The sequence below is a fragment of the Pseudonaja textilis genome, chromosome 13, assembly GCF_049901715.1.
Source record: "Pseudonaja textilis isolate UNSWEBS1 chromosome 13, rPseTex1.2, whole genome shotgun sequence".
NCBI classification, from domain to species: Eukaryota; Metazoa; Chordata; class Lepidosauria; order Squamata; family Elapidae; genus Pseudonaja; species Pseudonaja textilis.
Window position 1 is genome coordinate 15,537,300 of NC_142002.1, and position 20,134 is coordinate 15,557,433.

The window sequence follows — 20,134 nt, forward strand, 5'->3', positions numbered from 1 at the left end:
TTGGCAAAGTTTTCCAAAGTCTTGCCAAGCGAGTGGCCCGTATAGATAGATTTCCTCCGTAATAATCGATCCCTTAATCTGGTCCTTCGGCTCTTCCAATGATGCCCCCAACGGCCATTGTAACCAAGTCTGCACACCTGGTTGATGGCCGCCTCTTTCCTTCCACCTTTCCCAGCAGTTGAGCCTTCTCCAAAGAGCTGGAGGCTTTGATGGAGGGAGGAAGGCGGCTCCCTACATCCCTAAAGAGCGTTCTTCCAGTTCTGTAAGGGCTACTCAATCCATTTAATGCCCAGCAGATCGTTTTCCTACCATCCTTCCCTCTCCTAAGTCAGCAGTAAGTCTCCTTTGTTGACAATAGTTCTTTATCATCTTTTTTTTAATCTGGAATGGCTTGGCTGTTTTGTTCCCTCTGAGGCTTTGAATTGCAGCTTTTGGCCTTTGCAGGATAACCTTTAGCTCAAGGGCTGTTTGTTCTGGGTTTCCCAAAAGCCACCTGCTAAGCCAGTATCTGATAAGCCAGCTATCTGTGCAGATAAGGTGACCAGGCCAGAGGCCAAGAATGAGACCGAAATCACTTATTTGCTTAGTGGAAGCTGTTTGCAAAAGGGTTTTTTTCAAGGAGTTGCAAGATGTTCTCGAGTCTCTGCGTGTGCCAGGAAAATAGACTTTTTCCCCAAGTCTGTGTTTGTATATATACGGTTAGAAATCAGACACAAATTCCTGTAACATGGTGGCTTTCTCAGCTCGAAGCAGTTTCTGACATGTTGATATGTTTCTGACACAAATAGGAAATTCCATGGTTGTGGTTTCGACTTTGCACGCACCCAGAACGAATTAAATTTTAAAAAACAAAATGTGGATGAACTGACTGCTTTATTTAGCTGCACGAAATAATAAACGGTTATCATGTCATCAGTACTTCGGTGTGAGTTACCGCAGGGTTTTTCTTTAATGTTATATTTAACTTTAGATGAAAAAGCCAAGTAATTCAATGCTTGTAATAACAACCTGCTAAATTGTAATTGATGCTGATAGAATTTTTTTTCTTTCTTTTCTCAATTTTGCAATATTTTAAGCCAGGGTTGTTTTTTCTTCCCCCCCCCCCACCTCCCAAATTTGGTAGCTTTTAAGATGTGTGAGTTTGAACTCCCAAGCTCCACACATCTTAAAGTTACCAGTGTGAAAAACACTATTTTAAGCTATTTAAATAATATATTGTGAACAAGAGCTATATCTTATAAACGGCATTATTCTGAAACAATAACAAGATTTATTATATTATAAAAAGGTGCAAGTTCCTTTTATGTATACATTTTGTACAAGGGGGGGGGGGGTCTCTTTTTATTCAGGAGGTATTAATAGCTAATAACCCAGTCCTTCAACCTGTGTAGGACTTGCTAAAACCTGGCTGAGTTTACCCCATAATCCTCAACCAAAACATTTAGCAGTGGTCAGTTTTACACAATGCTAAACGCACTTTAAGTTTGTTGCTCAGTACACAATTGCAGGTGGCAAATTCATTCTTCCTTCTAAGCCAAAGCAAATAAGACGCATTACACCTTAAGACAGATGAACCTTGTATTTTATAATAGTTTTGTGTGTATATATCGATATATAAACATATAAATCGCACCTAGACAATTGATGTATCAGTACACGATTTATATATAAATAGCAATAATGTAAACAGTGATCAGATCATTTCAGGTCTTATGCAGCGGTCTGTGACCTGACATTTCCACGGGATCCAGATAGAGAGACTGTTTTACACCCGTTGGATGTATTTATACCCATTATGGAAAAGTAAAACGCTGAGATTCAGTCTTCATGCTTTATTCTACTGCAACAGGGGGAGTCCAAAGTCTTTTTTCTTCCTTTCTCCCCTCTCCTCCTCATTTTTCTTCTCCCTTTCCCCTCCCCATTTTGTCCTCCTATTTACTTTTGTATTTTTGCATTTTATTCTGGAGTGTTTTTAAGAGGAGATTCGACAGTCATTTGTCTGAAACGGTATAGGGTCTCCTGCCTGAGCCGAGGGGCTGGACTAGAAGACCTCCAAGGCCCCTTCCGACTCTTGTTATTTTGTTAATACTTGAGTGAGACTGTGCTGCACCAAAGACAAATTTCTTGTGCGTCCAAGCACACTTGGCCAATAAAGAATTCTAGCTGTTGGTCTCAAACCCTCCTTCGTTCTGACATGAGTTTTCTCTCTCTCTCCCTCCCCCCTCCCTCTCTCCTCCCTCTCTCCCTCCCTCTCTCTCTCTCCCTCCTCCCTCTCCCTCTCTCTCCCTCCCTCCTCTTCCTCCCTCTCCTCCCTCTCTCTCCCTCCCTCCCTTTCCCTCCCTCCCTCCCTCCCTCCCTCCCTCCCTCTCCCTCCCTCTCCCTCTCTCCCTCCCTCTCCCCTCTCCTCTCCCTCCCTCCCTCCCTCCCTTCTCCTCCCTCTCCCCTCTCCTCCCTCTCCCTTCTCCTCCCTCCCTTCCCTCTCTCCCCTCCCTCCCTCTCCCTCCCTCCCTCTCTCCTCCCTTTCCCTCTCTCCCTCCCTTTTCTCCCTCCCTCCTTCCCTCCCTCCCTCCCTCCCCTCCCTCCCTCCCTCCTTCTCCTCCCCTCTCCCTCCCCTCTCTCCTCCCTCCCTCCCCTCTCTCCTCCCTCCCTTCCCCATTTGTCTGCAGTTCCAAAGCAATGCATGAGAAACCAGGGCTCATGCACAACCTGGACAAGCTGGAATCCTGGCACAAGGAGAAGAACTTGGACTCTCCAAATGGCAGGTGAGCAGGGGGCCTCACTCCCGCTTGGCAGGAAGGCCGAGCACCTGGAGCAAGGCCAACCTTTGTCTTGGGGACGTCCCTCAGCTGCCTTTCCTGACAGGTTGCCAGCTCCCTCAGCTTGGCACGAAGGCGCAGGTTGAAAGAGGTACTCCTGGATACAGGTAGGCCTCCACTTAACGACCACAGTTGGGCCAGGATTTCGGCTGCTAAGCAAGGCAGCTATTAAATAAGTTTGTGGCCCCCTTCTTGCCATGGTTGTTAAGTGAATCATTCTTAAGTGTAACACAGAGTCATTAAGCGAATCCAGATTCCCACACTGATGCCTATGGAGATTCTCAGTCCTCCAGGTCAGGAGTCTCCAACCTTGGCAGCTTTTAAGACTTGTGGACTTCAACTCCCAGAATTCCTCAGCCAGCTGAGGACCTCTGGGAGTTGAAGTCCACAAGTCTCAAAGTCGCTCCAGGTCACGTCCCAAAGGTGCTTTTCTTTCAAGAGGCAACTGGACTTTCTGTTTTTTTGTTTTTTTCCTTTGAAGACATTTCGCTTCTCCTCCCGAGAAGCTTCTTCCGCTCTGACTGGGTGATGGGGATGCTGAAGAAGCTTCTTGGACAGGAAGCGAAACGTCTTCAAAGGAAAAACAAACAAACCAGAAAGCCCAGTTGCACCTTATTTCCCCATTGCTTGTTGGAAGCCAGCGATCCACTGCTCTCTGGGATGCTGCAACTTTCATAAATAAATGCCGATTGCCCTGTGTAAGGACTGGTCATAAGTCCCTTTCTTTTTTTAATTACAAATTTTATTGATTACAATATTTAAAAACATTGAACTTGATGGACTCCATTGACATAAATTGTCGTCCTTACACCTCATACAAGATCTTATGTACCCGTATATACGTTAGGTCTTTATATATCTTAAACCCTTTCGGTTACGTGTCAGTTGAATCCTTCATTTCACGAACTCCCTTTCCGTTCCCTCCAATAATAAAATTCATTCTGTATCGTAATCAGATTCGTCTTTATCTTTCATTTCCAAGGTTAATCTATCCATTTAAGTGCAGATCAAAATCTTACCTCTCACCTCGTCTTTACTAGGTATTTTGTCTAACCTTCCATTTCTGGGCAAACACCATTCTTGCCGCTGTAATAACATGGATTATTAAATATATGTCATATTTACTATACGTCACTTTTTTTCACTGTGGCTGTAAAGTTGAACGGTCACTAAACGAACTGCTGTAAGTCAAGGACCACCTGTAAACCAACACCGAATGGTGCTCCTCGGAATGGAACTTTGGGCAACTTGTTATTAAATCTTTGTTGGCAAGTCAGCATTAAGGTCCCAAAGGAATACAGGCCCAACAACAGCTGGTGTGTTTGATATTTGTGTGAGTTTTAACTTTCGGGCATGTGTATTTTTTAATACACATATCTGATGTTTTCTCTGCATAAATCATAACTTCAGGGAGTCTAGGAAAATCACGATTACGGATACTGGGAAGGACAATACTTCTCGAAAACCTTTTCCCCTTCAAAGTCCTCTGTTATCCTGGAAAGGAGGCTGAGAGTTGAAGAGAGATCATGCCAACTGAGACACAAGTAACCAAGAAGATGGTAGACTGTCCAACTCAACGACGCAAGTAGTTGAATGTCCCCACCGCGCGCACGCACACACACACACATAATTCTGAAGACCTCCTTTTCTGCATTCTGCATAAAGACTCAGTAACCTACCTTTTACAGAAAAAGGTCCATGCTGGCCACACTCCCCACCCCATTGCTGATCTCGACATCCTGCGTGCGGTGGCTTCACGTGTCATTTTCTTCTCTGGAAGGATAGCATTCAGCAAACATCCCTTTCCTCCATCTGGGAGCTAGCATCGTGAAGGAATTCTTTCCCCAAAACTTGTCTGTGAATCGGTATCAGCATGAGACTCATTGAGGAACAGTGATGTGCCGTGTTTTCCCCAAAATAAGACCCTGTCTTATATATTTTTTTCCACCAAAAAAAGGCACCAGGTCTTATTTTGGGGGGAATGTCATCTACTCACTTGTGCGCGTTGCCCCTGGCCTCCTTTTCGCTTTCAGAGGCCTTTAGGAGCTGCTTCTGAGACCAGCAAGGCTTGTCTGAAGGCCTCTGCGGCCGATAACAGAGCTCTGGATCGATCCAGAGCTTTCTTATCAGCTCCAGAGGCCTTCAGAGGAGAGCCTTGCCAGCTGCAGAAGAAATGAGTTGGCAAGGCAGGTGTCATGGTGTGTGAGGCCTGGCTACAACTCTCCGAAGGTAAGTAGTAGGGTAGCTCCACCCCCTCATCCCCATCCTAGTTTTTACCTATGCACTCTGGAGTGGGAGGGGGTCTTCATTATGGCTTATATTGGGTGCACATATAAAAAGAAAGCTAGGACTTACTTTCGGGGTAGGTTGTATTTTCGGGGAAACGGTATAGAGACACAAAGACGTTCAACGGTGATATTTCTCCCCATCTCTGCTGCAGCTTGAATCTGGACAATGCTGTAAAGAATGAAGAACTCAAGAAATGTCCCCAAGAAGTCACGGTAAGCCAGGGAGAGAGAGGATGGTCATCATTTTGATGGATCTGGTGGGCCCCTTTCCTTGATAGCTATGTTGGAATAGTTGAGAAGGACGTCAATATGCGTGGATTCAATTTCTGCCGGCCGGGGAATTCTGGGAGTTGGAAGTCCACCCAGCTTAAAGCTGCCGAGTTCAAGAAGGCCTTGTGTGTTGTGTGAACTCAGCCACTCCTGATTCAGCTAAGAGTGTCCTTGTCTCTCTCTTTTTATGTCGTGGTTTCAACGTGGTCTGTTCTTTTTGATCTTTTTTTGAGAAAGGAAGTAAAACAGCTGCTAAGATGCTCCAGGCTTGCTTTGGGCCAGTCTTTTGCATGTTCTTGACACTTGGGTCTGTTTTCTTCTCTCTAGGCTCCCAATAAATATAATTCTCAGTATCACAAGTTATTCAAGGACATCCCCACTGAAGAGAGAGTGGTTAAAGGTAAAGAGGAAAGGACCCTCAAAAAACAACAACACAGGTCTCTATCCCAATCTTTTTCCCAGCGTTCTTCCTTCCAAAGGTGCTGGAAAGCCTCAAAAAAGGAAACTTAACTGGGATTCAAATCCCTTGTCTGCCTTTCCTTTTCATTTACTAAGGCTGTCATCACTCTCCCAGCACCTCCTTTCACGTCTATCCATCCCCTCTTTTAACTGATGACTCCTTTTGAGGTTAAAAGCATTCCTCGCCTCCCGTCTCTTTCATTTCCAGTCTGCTCCTGTGCTCTGCAGCGAGACATCCTTATCCAAGGCCGCCTCTACATTTCTCCAAACTGGCTCTGCTTCTACGCAAACCTTTTTGGGAAAGATATCAAGGTAAGCCTGACCAGCGGTGGCGGGATTCACATTTTTTAAAAAAACTGCTGGTTCTGTGGGCGTGGCTTGGTGGGCGTGGCAGGGGAAAGTGTCCGGGCTCCAGCAGTTACCCCAATTTAAATCATGAGTCTTGAGCCATACTTCCAAAACTTAAAAAAGATTTATTAGGAGTAAACATGCTGGCGCTGCCTGGGTGGCAAGTCCTGACAGCTAGCCGATTCTAACTGGAGAAAATGACTGATGACTCTGGGCTATGGACGTGTCCCATTGGAGAATAGGGATTATGATATACTTGGAGGGATGGGGGAAAACCAGGGTCAAGGGTGACAATAATTTGTGTGTCTCAGAGTCGGCTGCACCCAGGCAGTGCCGGACCTGTTAACTCCCAATAAATCCTTTTGAAGTTTTGGAAGTTTGGCTCGAGACTCATGATTTAAATCGGGGTAACTGTCAGACTCCTGACAACAGGATGCCATAATGGTCATAGCTGTGAAAAACTGTCACTTTTTTTCAGGGTCGTTGTAAATTTGATTTACAACAGTCACTAAGTGAACTGTCGTAAGTGAAGGATTACCTGTAACGGAGAGTGCATAATGCCAGACGTGGCACTGGAAGGCAACAGTCACACTTGTTAGTTGCCCAGGGTTCAGTATGTCGAATAATCCTCTCCATAGAGCGTACGTTTCCTAAATCAACCCCTAGAATCCATTGAGATGCTGAAATAAATCTCTCCAATTGACATCCTGCAACTACTTTTTCGTTTCAGGTTGTTATCCCTGTGGTCTCCGTCCAACTAATAAAAAAGCACAAAACAGCCCGGTTGTTGCCAAATGGACTCGCCATCACCACCAACGCCAGCCGAAAAGTAAGAATGGCTGGCTATTAATTGAGCAGGGGTTAGGGGGCGGTACTATGGCTGCCGGCTGCCAGCAGTTCGGCTGCTTGGTTTGGGGCCTAACATGCCTGGACCAATGGTAGGATTCAAAAAAAATTTACTACCGGTTCTGTAGGCGTGGCTTGACGGGCATGGTATGGCTTGGTGGGCGCGGCAGGGGAAGTTTCCTGTCCCACGCTCCTGAATGCTTCCGAAACAACTCGGGACTGGCAGCTAAGCACTACAAAGGCTCCCATGCAAAATTAGTTTATTGGATTCATTAGGCATCCTCAAATTATAACTCACAGTTATGCAGAGATTCATCCAACGTCCAACTTTCGCCCCAATACTTGCCTCAATAGTGTGATAAGATGGTACTCTTTATCCCATAGCGTTACGGCAAAAAAACACTCCAGCATGATGCTGGGGTCCAGGTAAGAATGCCCAAAAACTCCCCCGGCCCAACCAGAGATCAATTCAGTGACCAACCAGGATTACAGATGTGACCACGTGACATGAACTACATCTCCCAAGAGGCATTAACTACATTTCCCACGAAGCATTCCCTTAAGGGGGCAGCTCTCATTCCTAAATTAACTATATGCTACCTAACCAGAACAGGAAGGATACTGCAAAGTCCCCCTTCCCTCCCCATCCCACTAACCTGCTTTCCAGCTCCGATCTCCTGTGCAGGGCAACCAAAGAAGACCCAGCCAATCAGCTGGGACTCAATGGGAGGCAGAGAAGAGATGGGGTTGGCGGGGCCAGTCAGAGGTGGGATTTGCCGGTTCTCCGAACTACTCAAAATTTCCACTACTGGTTCTCCAGAACCGGTCAGAACCGTCTGAATCCCACCTCTGGGCTGGACATTCATTCCCTACTTCTCACACGTCCTGTATTCTCTTTTTCTTGCAGTACATCTTCGTGTCCCTCATTTCCAGAGATAGCGTCTATGACGTCCTGCGGCGTGTCTGCACCCACTTACAGGTATGGGGAGCCCCCAGCCCACCTCAGACATGGGTCAGAAGAGGGGGCAGGCTGCCTGCAAGACTACATTACGCACAAAAATGGACAGGTGCTGAAATATTTGCGGTGGAGGAGCGGATGGTAAAGGTGACTCAGCTAGCAGAGATGGCAAAATGTTACTTGCTTGCTTGGAGAAAGATTAGTTAGTTAGTTTACTGTCCCTGCACCTCGTACAACGAAATTAAATGCCATCTTCAGTGTACATTATAACTATACATATAAAACACAAACACACCTCCTCCTCATTCTATACAATTGAATTGAAAACCCCTGATATTGCATTAATATTGTGCTATACAGTAGAATTGAAGCTGCTTTTCAGCCTGTTTGTTTTTATTGTCCTGTACCATCTGCCAGATGGTAATAGTTCCAAAAAAAAAGTTTAACTACATTTATTAGTGACTGGAAATCCCTGATGGACCTTTTGCTGGAAAAATAAATAAGTTTATAGATTCGATGATTATAAAGGGTAGATTCTAGAAAGAAGGGAATTATGAAGTAACCTCAGGAAGGATAAAACGTAAAGGTTCTTATAACAGCTTCTAAGCCACTCCTTTATTATTATTTTCTTCCTTTTTCTTTTTCTTTTATTTCTTTAGCTTCCTTTGCCATTTAGTTTTCCCTATTAGTTTAGATAAGTCTTAATCCAGCCAAGATGCAGATCCAGACGTTTACCGGAAGCATGTCTGCATTTTCCAGTGGAACGACTGAGAATTAACCCAGGACCTTTGAAATATGAAATAAATCTTCTATCATAGCTCTGTTTTTGCTTCCAGGAAGACCAAAAAGGTCTGAAGAGGCATTTATTTGTTGAACTTAGCTACAAAGGAGTTATTTGAGTAAAGCCGAGCGTGACTGGAGTCTCTAGGCTTCCAGCTTGTGAAGCATGTTAGGGTCACTTTTGGTATTTATTTTCTCTACAGGTCTCCAGCAAAAAAAGTCTGAGTTTGAAAGAATTCACCGAAGAGCCAGACGCAGTAGCCTTGGTAAGATTGATATCTGAAAGATTAAACTGCAGGTTCCTTCACAACAGTGTTTTGGTCACCCAAAGGCTCAGTCACCCCGTCGCTTTCACCCTTCCCATCCAAGATAATGGTGGTGCAGTAGTTAGAATGCAATATTGCAGGATAACTCTGCCCACAGCCAGGAGTTTGAGCCTGACCAGCTCAAGGTTGACTCAGCCTTCCGTCCTTCTGAGGTGGGTAAAATGAGGACCCAGACTGTTGGGGGCAATAAGGCTGACTCTGTAACCTCTTAGAGAGGGCTCGAAGGAAGGAAGGAAGGAAGGAGGGAAGGAAGGAAGGAAATACCAATAGCACATAGACTTCATGGTGCCCTTCCTTCTTCCCTCTCTCCCTCCTTGTTAGAATACAGTATTGCAGGCAAACTCTGCCCACTGCCCTCAGTTCAGTCCTGACCAGCTCAAGGTTGACTCAGCCTTCTGTCCTTCTGAGGTGGGTAAAATGAGGACCCAGGCTGTTGGGGACAATATGCTGACTCTGTAAACCTCTTAGAGAGGGCTCGAAGGAAGGAAGGAAGGAAATACCAATAGCACATAGACTTCACGGTGCTTTGTAGCCCTCTTCCTTCCTTCCTTCCTTCCTTCCTTCCTTCCTTCCTCCCTCCCTCCCTCCCTCCCTCCCTCCCTGTTAGAATACAGTATTGCAGGCAAACTCTGCCCACTGCCCTCAGTTCAGTCCTGACCAGCTCTAGATTCCCTCCTTCCCTCCTTCTGAGGTCAATAAAATGAGACCCAGATTGTTGGGGACAATATGCTGACTCTGCAAACCGCTTAGAGAGGGCTGTAAAAGCACCGTGAAGTGGAATATAAGTCTAAGTCTTATTGCGAAGAAGCTTCTTCAATTCTCGAACTGAAGAAGCTTCTTGGGGGAGTGTGAAGCGAAACATTTTCAAAGAAAAAACAAAACGAGAAAGTCCAGTTGCCTTTTGAAAAGCACCTTTTGAGACGAGAGTCAGAAATAACTTCGCCAATCTCCTTCTGGGTCACTAACTTTGACGTTTCACTAAAAAAAAGAAAAGAAAAATCAGTACAAATTCAGGCCACGGTCTCTTGTTTTCGTCAACCGTTGGTTTGCTTTCCCGCAGGAGGTCATCGTCCCAGAGGTGAAGTGGAGAAGGAGGTCCACGCCGTCCCTCTCGCTCGCCCTCCCGGATGCTGGCTTCCAATGCATCCACCGAACTTCCATCAGCAACCTCAGCGCTAAGGAAACCTCCTGCAACTCCGAGGAGCCCCTGGTGTCAGGTGCGTGGAATTGCAAAGGACCCTCTGGGGTGGAGGGGCAGCAGCCTCTTCCTGGGCTGGCCCAGAGGGCGCGCGGTGCTCCAAGGACATCAGGAGGGGTTCCGTTTTGTTTTGTTCACTTTGTCATGGCACCTCGTACAACGAAATCAAACACCATCTTCAGTGCACATCAGTGACCATGAAAATAAACACAAACACACATCCTTCACTCTCCACACATTAAATTGAAAACCCCCGACACCGCACCAACACTGCACTATACAGCAGAATTCAACAGAGCTCTTGCCCTGGGATAGAAGCTGTTTTTCAGCCTATTTGTCCTTGTTTTTATTATCCTGTACTGCCTGCCAGATGGTAATAGTTAAAAAAAAAAAAGGGTTCCCAGGATGAGGTGGATCTTTGAGAATGTTTTGAACTTTCTTAAGGCAGCGGGAGCTATAAAGCTCTTCCAAAGAGGGGAGAGGGCAACCCATGATCCTCTGGGCAATGACATTAACCCTCTGGAGTGCTTTCCTATCTGCCACTGTGCAATTGGCAAACCATACAGAAGCGCAGTAAGTTAAGACATTCTCTATGGTGCAGCAGTAGAAGGTCACTAGCAGTTTTTCATTCACTTGTTGTTTCCTGAGAAGTTTCAGGTAGTCTAATCTCTGCTGGGCCCTTTTGACCAGGGCTTCAAGGTGAGCCCCTCAGGTCAGTTCCTCTTTTAGGGTAACACCCAGAAACTTCAAACTGGCCCCTTGCTCCACTCGGTCTCCATTGATAAGCAAGGGCTGGAGGTCTGACGTTGACTTGCAGCCGTAGTTTGCAGCTTTGGTTTGGTTGCAGGTGAAATTGCAACATCAGAATTGGGACTGAGCTCTTTTCCCACAAAGCCATCGTTGGTTTCTGGGGTCTCCAACCTCCCCATTGGGGTTCGGGGTGATCTGAATTTCTGTTCCAGAAAGCACAGTAAACTCCGAGGAGGAAGAGGAGGAGGAAGAAGAGGAAGAGGAAGAGGAGTTAGTTGTGGACGAAAGCTACAAAGCAGAACTGAGACCAGCTGATTATCAGCTGCTGAAAATTTTCATAGTGTTGTAAGTCCCAAGGGATGAGTTTTCCCGTTTTTCCTGGGGCTTTCCGGTTCCCTCTTGGCTCAGATCTAACAGGGGGGCTCTCTTCATCCACAGAATCTGCCTTTTGGTGTTGTCCTCATCGTACCTGGCCTTCCGAATCTTCCGGCTGGAGCAGCGACTCTCCTCCTTGAACCAGGATTACCTTTCCCGAGTATCTCAAAGGTGAGAGACGTTCAGAGGTTTCGGTTAAAAAAAAGGAAAAAAAACAAAGATTTACGTCCAATGTCATCTCCAAAAGTGGGGGATGACCAAAGAGGAAATATGCTACACAGCAAAATGCATTTGCGCTTTTAATTCTTTGTGAGGCTAAAAGTGATAGACATTCATGTGATAGACTGACGGTTTGGGGAAAATAGTGAAAATAAACCAGATTTTTTTTTTTCTTCAAAAAAAATAAAACTAAAAGTTTCAAACTTTAAAAAAAAGAGATTAAACTAAAGAAGTAATGGATGGAAACTAATCAAGGAGAGAAGCAACCTAGAATTAAGGAGAAAGTTCATGACAGTTAAGAGCAATTAAATCAGCGGAACAACTTGCCTCCAGAAGTTGTAAATGCTCCAAAACTAGAGGTTTTTAAGAAGAGACTGGACAGCCACTTATCTGAAATAGTATAGAGTTTCCTGCTTGAGCAGGGGGCTGGACTAGAAGACCTTCAAGGTCCCTTCCAGCTAGTGGTGGGACTCAACTTTTTTTACTACCGGTTCTCTAGGGAGGTTTGGTGGGAGTGGCTTGGTGGGAATGGCAGGGGAAGGATACTGCAAAATCCCGCTTCCCTCCCCGACCCCAGTAACCTGCTTTCCAGCTCCGTTCTCCTGTGCAGGGCAACCAAAGGAGACCCAGCTGATCAGGTAGGACTCAATGGGAGGCAGAGATGGGGTTGGTGGGGCCAGTTGGAGGTAGTATTGGCTGGTTCTCTGAACTACTCAAAATTTCCGCTACCGGTTCTCCAGAACTGGTCAGAACCTGCTGAATTACCACCTCTGCTTCCAGCTTTTTTGTTCTGTTTCCCAGAAAGGAGCATGTTTTTCCACTTGTGTAAAACAGGAGTGGGTAACCTGCAGTCTCCACAACGCTTGATCTGCCTTTCCTCACTGCTGAAAGCAAAAAGTTTGCCCAATATTTTGAGGCCTATCTGCAGTTCCAAGTCTGCGTCTGTCTTGTTTGGTTGCTGTGCCAAACCAGACAGTTACTGAGGTGTAATACCGCCCTCCATCACGATGTCTTCACATGTGAATTCTGTCCCAAAGGTTGCACATAGTAGTTGACTTGACAGTGAAGGAGTTCTCCTTGTTCTCTATGTCAGCAGCTTGGACTTCTTTCTTTCGACAGATGATTGCAGCACAAGGAAGATGGGAGAAGATCAAACGTCACCTTACACTCAGGTCCAAGAAGGTAATGTGGCTGCTGTGAAGATGGGGACAAGCGGGACTCTGGTCCTCTTTCCATTCTGGTTGGACCAAAGCAGTGAGGGCTACTTCAGGTGCTTCCTCACCTCCAAGCACCCCGTTGGAGGCTTCACACGTTGCATTGACTCTGCTAGAACATCTTAGGTCCTAGCTAGACTGGTCCAAGAGTGGCAGTTCCGGCCACAATTTCAGAGCTTGTCCTCCTCAGCGATGACAAAGTTATGGAACTTACTCTCAACAGTGCCAGCAACACTGGAGATTGCACTAGAGGACTTCTCCAAAGTTCTTCCTTGCACTTTGGAACAGCAGCACTTAGAAGGACTCGGCTGCTCTGACCTGTGACCTTCATGGCCCCCAGGACATGCTCTCCAGGGGGCTATTTGAAAGGCCAGATAGACATGGCTGGATTCTCCTCCGGAGAGGGATCTTCCCGGGGATGCCCGTTGCCAGCACTTGTGGCCTCTTTTCCCGTGGAAGGCGGGTGGCTGGATAGTTATCACTCCTGCAACGAAAACACAACCAAGTCAACGAAGATGACTAGTAAATAATGTTTGACTAAGGGATGAGTAGGAGTTTTCAGCGGTCCCCTCTCTGCCCTTTCACACCCTGGTATTCCGAGTTCTCCTTAGGACCATTTTTCTTGCACTAAAGGACCCCCCCAAACAATGCTGCTGTAGTGATTTGCACCCCTGCAAAATTTCCAGAGAGCCAAAGTGACTTGGAGGAGATGGGGGCCTCTCGGCTGCCAGGCAAGCCCAACGTTCTTATGGACTGGAGCCAACTGAACGTGCCGAGCTGTTGGGTAGGCAGCTGCATCAGGGTCTTTTCGGGAAAACGTAAAAGAAGCGTCTCGGAGATTGAGTGGCAGCCCAAAATGCCCTCCTTAAACTAAAAACTGTAGCTTGGCTTTGATGGGCTGAAAAAAGCAGGGGAGAGGGGAGGCCACCCCACCAGGTAGACCAGGTGGTGAAATCAACTCTGCAGGAGGATTACAGTTGCTTTGAGATTGGCTATATGAATTATATCCTCTCCCCCTTTTTATAGTTCAATGCACTAGGGAGGTGTCCATCTGAGTCACTTCCAGATGTTGGTTGGTTGGTTGAGTGCTGGTTGGTTGAGTGGTTGGCTGGTTGAGTGCTGGTTGGTTAGTTCGGTGGTTGGTTGAGTGGTTGGTTGAGTGGTTGGTTGGTTGAGTGAGTGAGTGGGTGGACGGAAGGAGGGAGGGAGCGAGGAATGGGTGGATGGATGCCTATCTCCAGAGGGTCATCTCTACAGTGGCCAGTCACCTGCAATTTAGCAACAAGGTGAGAATACTTAGTTGTCGGGCCCTGAAAATCCTATTGGTGGCCAAGTGGGGAATTGGACCAAGGTAGAAGTTCCATCAGGAAAAGGATCTGCTGGAAAGAAATGGTGGGGTTGGAGCAGGAGACCAAAGTCACCTTTGAAGGGCCGGCTGGGTCTTCAAATGAGCATCTCCTAAGAAAATATGGAGAGGGAGGGGTTAAAGATGAACGGATGGCTCTCAGCACCAATAGGTGGATGATCTCCTGGCATACAGCAAACCCGTCTGGGGCCCTCCCAGTTTGTCCCACAATGCTTCAGGAAGAACTTTGAGGGGTTATGGATGGGAGGCAAATGACACTTCTGTTGGCAGCTAGTTGAGTCCGAACAAAAGGTCAAAACAGTGGGGCATGGCTGGAAAGGCTCTGTGGTGTCTACCAGGGTCCAAAAGCCATTTCATCAAGAGAAGCAGCCCATGACGGCTTCCTCTTCCTCTTTTCCTTCCCAGGGACCACCAGGCTGCCGGACAGCTGTCGGTTTCTTCTCTAGCAATAAGGACTCAGGTGTTCGTGCAACTTGTTTTCAGGCGAAGCCTCCCACTTTGTTGGCTGGAAAAGGTGTGACCCTGATTTATCGGTCTGTTATTTTGGGAGAAGCGCTACTAAGACAAGGACCCTTTTTCATTGGCCAGTGGGCGGGTTTGCAAGACCCCAAAAAAGGCGGGGCAAAGACCCATCATATAAGGCTGGCGAGCGAGTGAGCAGAGTTGTGAGGAAATGCTCACCTAGGCGATGTCAAGAAGAGCTTTGCTGAGCCTGTTGGTTGGAAGGTATTTGTGCACCAGGATGGGGAAAGAGATAAAGGTCATCCCTTCGATGCATTTTTCCCCACCTGTCATTTTTGCATGTTTGCAGCCCATAGGAGCTCAAAACCCAGTTTGCTCTTGAGCTATATTGCCTTTTGTTCTTTTAACAACACATGTCTATCCCTACCGAAAATAACTATTGGAGGGACTTTGAATACAGTAGAAAAGCACACTATAAAGGCACAGTATTGTTCTTAATGTGAATGTCATCATTTTTATTTGTTCTCAAAAAATATTCAGGACAATTGCTTCAGAATATTTGGGGGGAGGGCTTTGTCCTCTATGAGACAGTAAGGGAAATACTAGGGGCCAACAAAAGCTTAGCAGTTTTGACATCCTGGGCTGCAGAACTGTGCAAAACAGCTTCCTGTTTTGGCTGAAAGGCTACCAGTTTGGGACGGCTACCGAAAGCATAAAGCCGAAAGCAAATCTTTTTAACACCTGATACCTTAGATCAATTGGATAACAACAATCCCAGTCTGTATGAAAATCCAACACACACACCCATGGTTACATTGTTGGTACCAATGAGTACTTCCCATTTAGCCTAAAAATATATATATATATATTTAAAATATGAGAAACCACCGTATGAACTATGTTTTAAGTTTAAATTAAAGTTAAGGTATCATCCTTTGGTGTACGGCTCCTAACTGGTCGGTTTATTTGGATACAGATGAGTCTAAGGTAGGATTGAATAGCTGGGCTTATGTGTTGTGCTACATTTTGAGTTGTTTTAACTGTGGTTTTTACAAGCAGAAAGGCCTGAAGTCATGCAACATACTGAAGAGACCAAAACAATTCAGTTAAGATTTAGCACGGGTCGCCCTCCACCCAATAATCACAACTGAGCTCAGAATTTGTTGTTAACCAAGACATTTGAGTTTTGTTCCATTTTATGATCTTTCTGTTCTGACCGTGGTTTCCAAGACCGTAATTAAGCACACGCTTAGTTAAAACAACTCTTGTTTTATTTCAACGCTGGAAATTATGTTCATTCCCAGCCGGTAATGAGTCCCAAAAAGTCCCTCGAGATAAGCACCCACCTTTCTCTCCTTTGAATTGCTGCCAACAACTGAAGTGCCAAATGAATTATAAAAAAGCAACCAAAGTACAAAGTCCACACAGAGCTTCAAGGTTGAATCCAAACAGAGTGAACGATTTTGCTTCCTGCAAAGGTTTCTCTACCTTTGCCTGTCCTTTATACCTTATGGGAGAGGCGGTCACCTCCCAGCCTTACTCCCAAGTCACCCCTTTTGTCTCAGCTGCTCTCGCCTTCTAGCAGCTCTGTGCATATGCACACTGGGAACAGGCTCCCCTTGTTCCTCGGCCTTGCTGCTGCCAGACTCTGGGGGCTCCAGAGTCAGCACCCCACTCCCAGATGGTCCTAGCCTCATCTCTGCATCAGATGCAGGACCCTCGTCCGAGTCTGGACTGGTCCCCGTTCTTCCCCACTGTCTGATTCCGTTGCCATCTGTACCAGCTGCTGGCGAACCACAACACTTTCTTGCCACAGTTGTTAAACGAACCTGTACAGTTGTTAAGCTAGTAACACAGTCATTAAGTGAATCTGGCTTTCCCCATGGACTTTGCTCGTCTGAAGGTTGCCAAAGGGGATCACGTGATCCCAAGACACTGCAACTGTCATAAATACAAGCCAGTCACTGAGTGCCTGAATTTTGATCACGTGACCACGAGGATGCTGCAAAGGGTCGTAAGTGTGAAAAATGGTCATCAGTCACTTTCCCCCCAAAGCCATTGTAACTTCAAATGGTCACTGAACACCTTACACCTTGTTGTAAGTCAGTATCCTGCATTACACCTTGTTGTAAGTTCATATCCTGTACTCTGGAGCTAAACAATGGCACATGGTACAATGGCATCTCACAGGCAGGGGCAAAATGATCTCCTTTTCCAAATGCCAAACCCTCATGAGATTGCCAAACCTTGGGAGATGCTAGCATTCCTTAAAATAGTATTATATTTAATTCCAGAGACTCTGGGATGCCACTGCTTGTATGGGTGCCGTGGTGCTCACAGCACTGGATTTCTGACTCTGGCTTACGTGTGATCCTTGTTTTTAATCACAGTGTGAAGATAAAAGAGTCCATCCTTGCAGTGAATGTAGAATTTGGTTCTTCTGTTGTGTATTTTTGTTTGTGGGGGGCGGGGGGAGCTAAGAAATAGACGGTGGGGGGGGGGGGCGCATCCTTTTTCTTTCAAAAGAGCCGGAATTGAGAAAACACGTTAAGCTTTTTGTAGCCTTGCATTTGCTAATCCCTGCCTTGAGCTCTCAGCTTTATGTCAATTACATCATCTATATACCAATGCCTCCCCAACGGGTCCATTTAGGTCAAACATCCGAGTTTCTCAGCTGCCCAATGGCCATTGGGCGCAGATTCAAAATGGTGAAAATGGAAATCTTTTTAAAAAATACCAGCATCAGGGTTTTGCTCATGGGACCCAAGAGGGGAGGGAATTGGGGGACAGGCAGATGTCGGTCACCGAGAATAATTTTCAGGCCTCTTCGTTCGTGCCTGCTAGAACTTCTGCCCTGATAGGCAGATTAAAACATTTAAAAGATATATATATATTTTTAATGGGTAGTTCATTTGATGCAGAACACCGTTCTCCGGCACCGTTTCCAAGAATAGCTTTGCGGAGCATCTAATGCCAGCACCAGCTGAACCTTTCATGTTCTAAAAATACCTTGGTGGGGTTGAAGGGAGGAGTCCCTGCGGTGCTTATTTCCATACCCTCCTTTCCTCGGTAGTTTCCCCCTTTCTGCATGTTATCAGCTGAGCTAAGAGCCGCCCTCCAACATTTGGGAAGGGCAGCTTCGACTCTGATCTGTGCGTTTGCCCAGAACGACGTGTATCAATTGCATCGACTTCGTTTTAAAATCGTGGAGCACACGTATTTCTTCTCTGTCCTTATCTGGCACATGATTGCAAATTGGAAAAGCGCCATTCTGATGTTCCCTGTCCTATTAAGGGAGATTTAATTGGCTTAGCTTTTGCTAGGGGACTTGTGAGCCAGCCTAAATAGCTTTTTTTCCTCTTCTTCTTGCTATCCCATTGGCTAAATGACTGGAGATTTTCTCTGGCTCGCCTCTTGTCCGAACAGCCCCACAATTTCTGACAGACTGATTAGGGGACATCTGTTGCCCTGGATGATGGGTTAAGAGTCCTCGCTGTGAACAGTCAGCTGCATTTGGCATGGATTAATACATGCAACCCATTGAGCTCAGAACGGGAAGGTCTTTTCATGGTGTTTCAATTTGGAAAGAAATTAAGTGTGCCTCCATGTGTTGTGTACTAAAAGCATTGTAGGTCGATACTACCCATAATCCTCTTTTGTCTTAGGTCGTCGAGGGGTGGGTTCAACCTTGGCAACTTTTAATACCTGTGGACTTCAACTCCCAGAATTCCTCAGGCAGCATGGCTTAATCAGGTGGATTTGGGAAACTACCATAATTCTCTTTTGACATTCCCTCGCTGCCTTTTTCTAAGGTTTTCTGCTTCCCATTCTAGCTTCCTCCAAAATCAGTTAAGCAGATCCTTTTTTTTTTTTTTTTTTTTGCCATCGGTCAAGATCTCTAAGGGCTGTTCCTTTATCTAGCCCTCAATTAAGTGGCATATGGTACTTAATTGTTTTAAAATAAGGCATGACTCATGCTTCAAGAATGGTTCAGAAGTCGCTTTTTGGACCTTGCCTGATTAGAACGCTTTTCCATTATGCTTTAAAATAGTCTGGGTCTTTTCTCTTTCTATTATGTCTTCACTTGTCCTCCTGTCAGGTTTCTTAAAAGAAGAGTAGGATGGGGACTTAGCAGCCTAAAAATTAGTACAGAATACATGAAAGAAAGGGGGAGTTTTTGTCTATCCTTGGGAATAAAAAGGGCGCAGTTCCCACTTGTGCACACCAGAGGGCCCCAAAGTCCTTTGCAGAAAGCCCGTCCTTGCAATTGGACATCCTGACTACCCTAAAACAAGCTTTTTATTTCTTCTGCAGCAGCCTGAAGTATTTGACAAGACCCCGTCGTTTTAAAACAGGGATTTTGCCCTCCCTGCAAGCAGCTGAGATTGTGATTAGAGGCAGCACAACTTAGATCATCCATTCCAGAATATGGTTGGCAGCTTCAAGTGCCTAGAAATAAATCACAAACCAGCTATTTTCTTTTTGTTTCATTCTGTTAAGTCTTCCTGCAGATTGCGCACTGCTTTCCCATATGGATATATTTCCTTTGATTTGCAGACACTCGTCTAAATTGGTTGCTATTGTTGCAACTTTTCCTTCTGCTATCTGTTGGGAGAAAGTTCAGAATTTATTCAACAAAAGGAGACATTATACTGTATATTTCATTTGTGTTTTTGGCACGGTGTGGAAGTGTCTAGGGAGCTTGCAACACACCTGTCTACTTCTACAAGAGCTGGCCACAATCAATACTCTTCTTGCCTTGCTTCATCAGAGTCCAACTTTTGATTCCTTGGAGTAGAACAGGGAATATTGTGGTCTGCACAATTCTGATCTTTGTAGGGATAAGCACATTAAAATCAACAGAAATCTAATGTATTTGCAGAAAAAAGCTGCCCCAGGACTATGTAGAGTCTGGATTTCAACTTTATTTTCAGTTATGAAGTTTGTTAGGGCCAATTCCATTTTCCAGGATGAATGTGAGGTCGTGTGCAATCTTCAAATCTTTCTGAAGGGCAAAGAACACATTTGAAACGTTACCAAAATGTTAAAAAGTTCCCTCTGTTTCCTTTTCTGAATTCTCAAGGTAAAGTTTGAGATTCTTTCTAAAGTTGCACCCTTCTCGGAGTAGGTGTTTGGCTTCCAACTGGCTTTTCTTGCAATGCAAGTATGCTTCAAACATTCCAGGCTATCAAAGTGCGATGCAAGGATTATAATGTTTACATATTGGGGTTTAGCTATTCATTCAGAAAAATTGGAGCAGGCTAAAGGTTATGAAGGCAATTTTGCAGCTTCTTGTATGCAAAATCTCTTCAGATCCACCAGACGGACATAAGACGTATCCAACAGAAGGATATCTGTACGGATGCAAGATTGGAAAAGCTTCAGAAACTGGATTGTCCCAATAGATTTGGGCTCCCCAAATCTTGGAAAATATTTGTAGAGAACCATAAAGTTGAAAC

The 20,134-nt window shown here is 45.6% G+C and overlaps 1 protein-coding gene across 5 annotated transcripts in view; it reads left to right on the forward strand.

The window, feature by feature from the left end:
- Positions 1-15,628, forward strand: part of GRAMD2A (GRAM domain containing 2A) — a 35,696-nt gene extending 20,068 nt beyond the window's left edge. For 4 of the 5 annotated variants that reach the window (XM_087941932.1, XM_087941934.1, XM_087941933.1 and 1 more), the window contains exons 2-12: positions 2,667-2,762; positions 5,257-5,317; positions 5,702-5,774; positions 6,042-6,145; positions 6,912-7,010; positions 7,935-8,006; positions 8,969-9,031; positions 10,152-10,308; positions 11,252-11,384; positions 11,478-11,585; positions 12,753-15,628. In XM_087941932.1, the coding sequence (XP_087798058.1) occupies positions 2,677-2,762; positions 5,257-5,317; positions 5,702-5,774; positions 6,042-6,145; positions 6,912-7,010; positions 7,935-8,006; positions 8,969-9,031; positions 10,152-10,308; positions 11,252-11,384; positions 11,478-11,585; positions 12,753-12,756 (960 nt within the window). In that variant the 5' untranslated portion in view covers positions 2,667-2,676 and the 3' untranslated portion in view covers positions 12,757-15,628. Of the gene's footprint in view, positions 1-2,666; positions 2,763-5,256; positions 5,318-5,701; positions 5,775-6,041; positions 6,146-6,911; positions 7,011-7,934; positions 8,007-8,968; positions 9,032-10,151; positions 10,309-11,251; positions 11,385-11,477; positions 11,590-12,752 lie in introns of those variants that run through there. The other variant, XM_087941931.1, reaches the window with a different exon arrangement.
- The last annotated feature ends 4,506 nt before the right edge of the window (positions 15,629-20,134 follow it).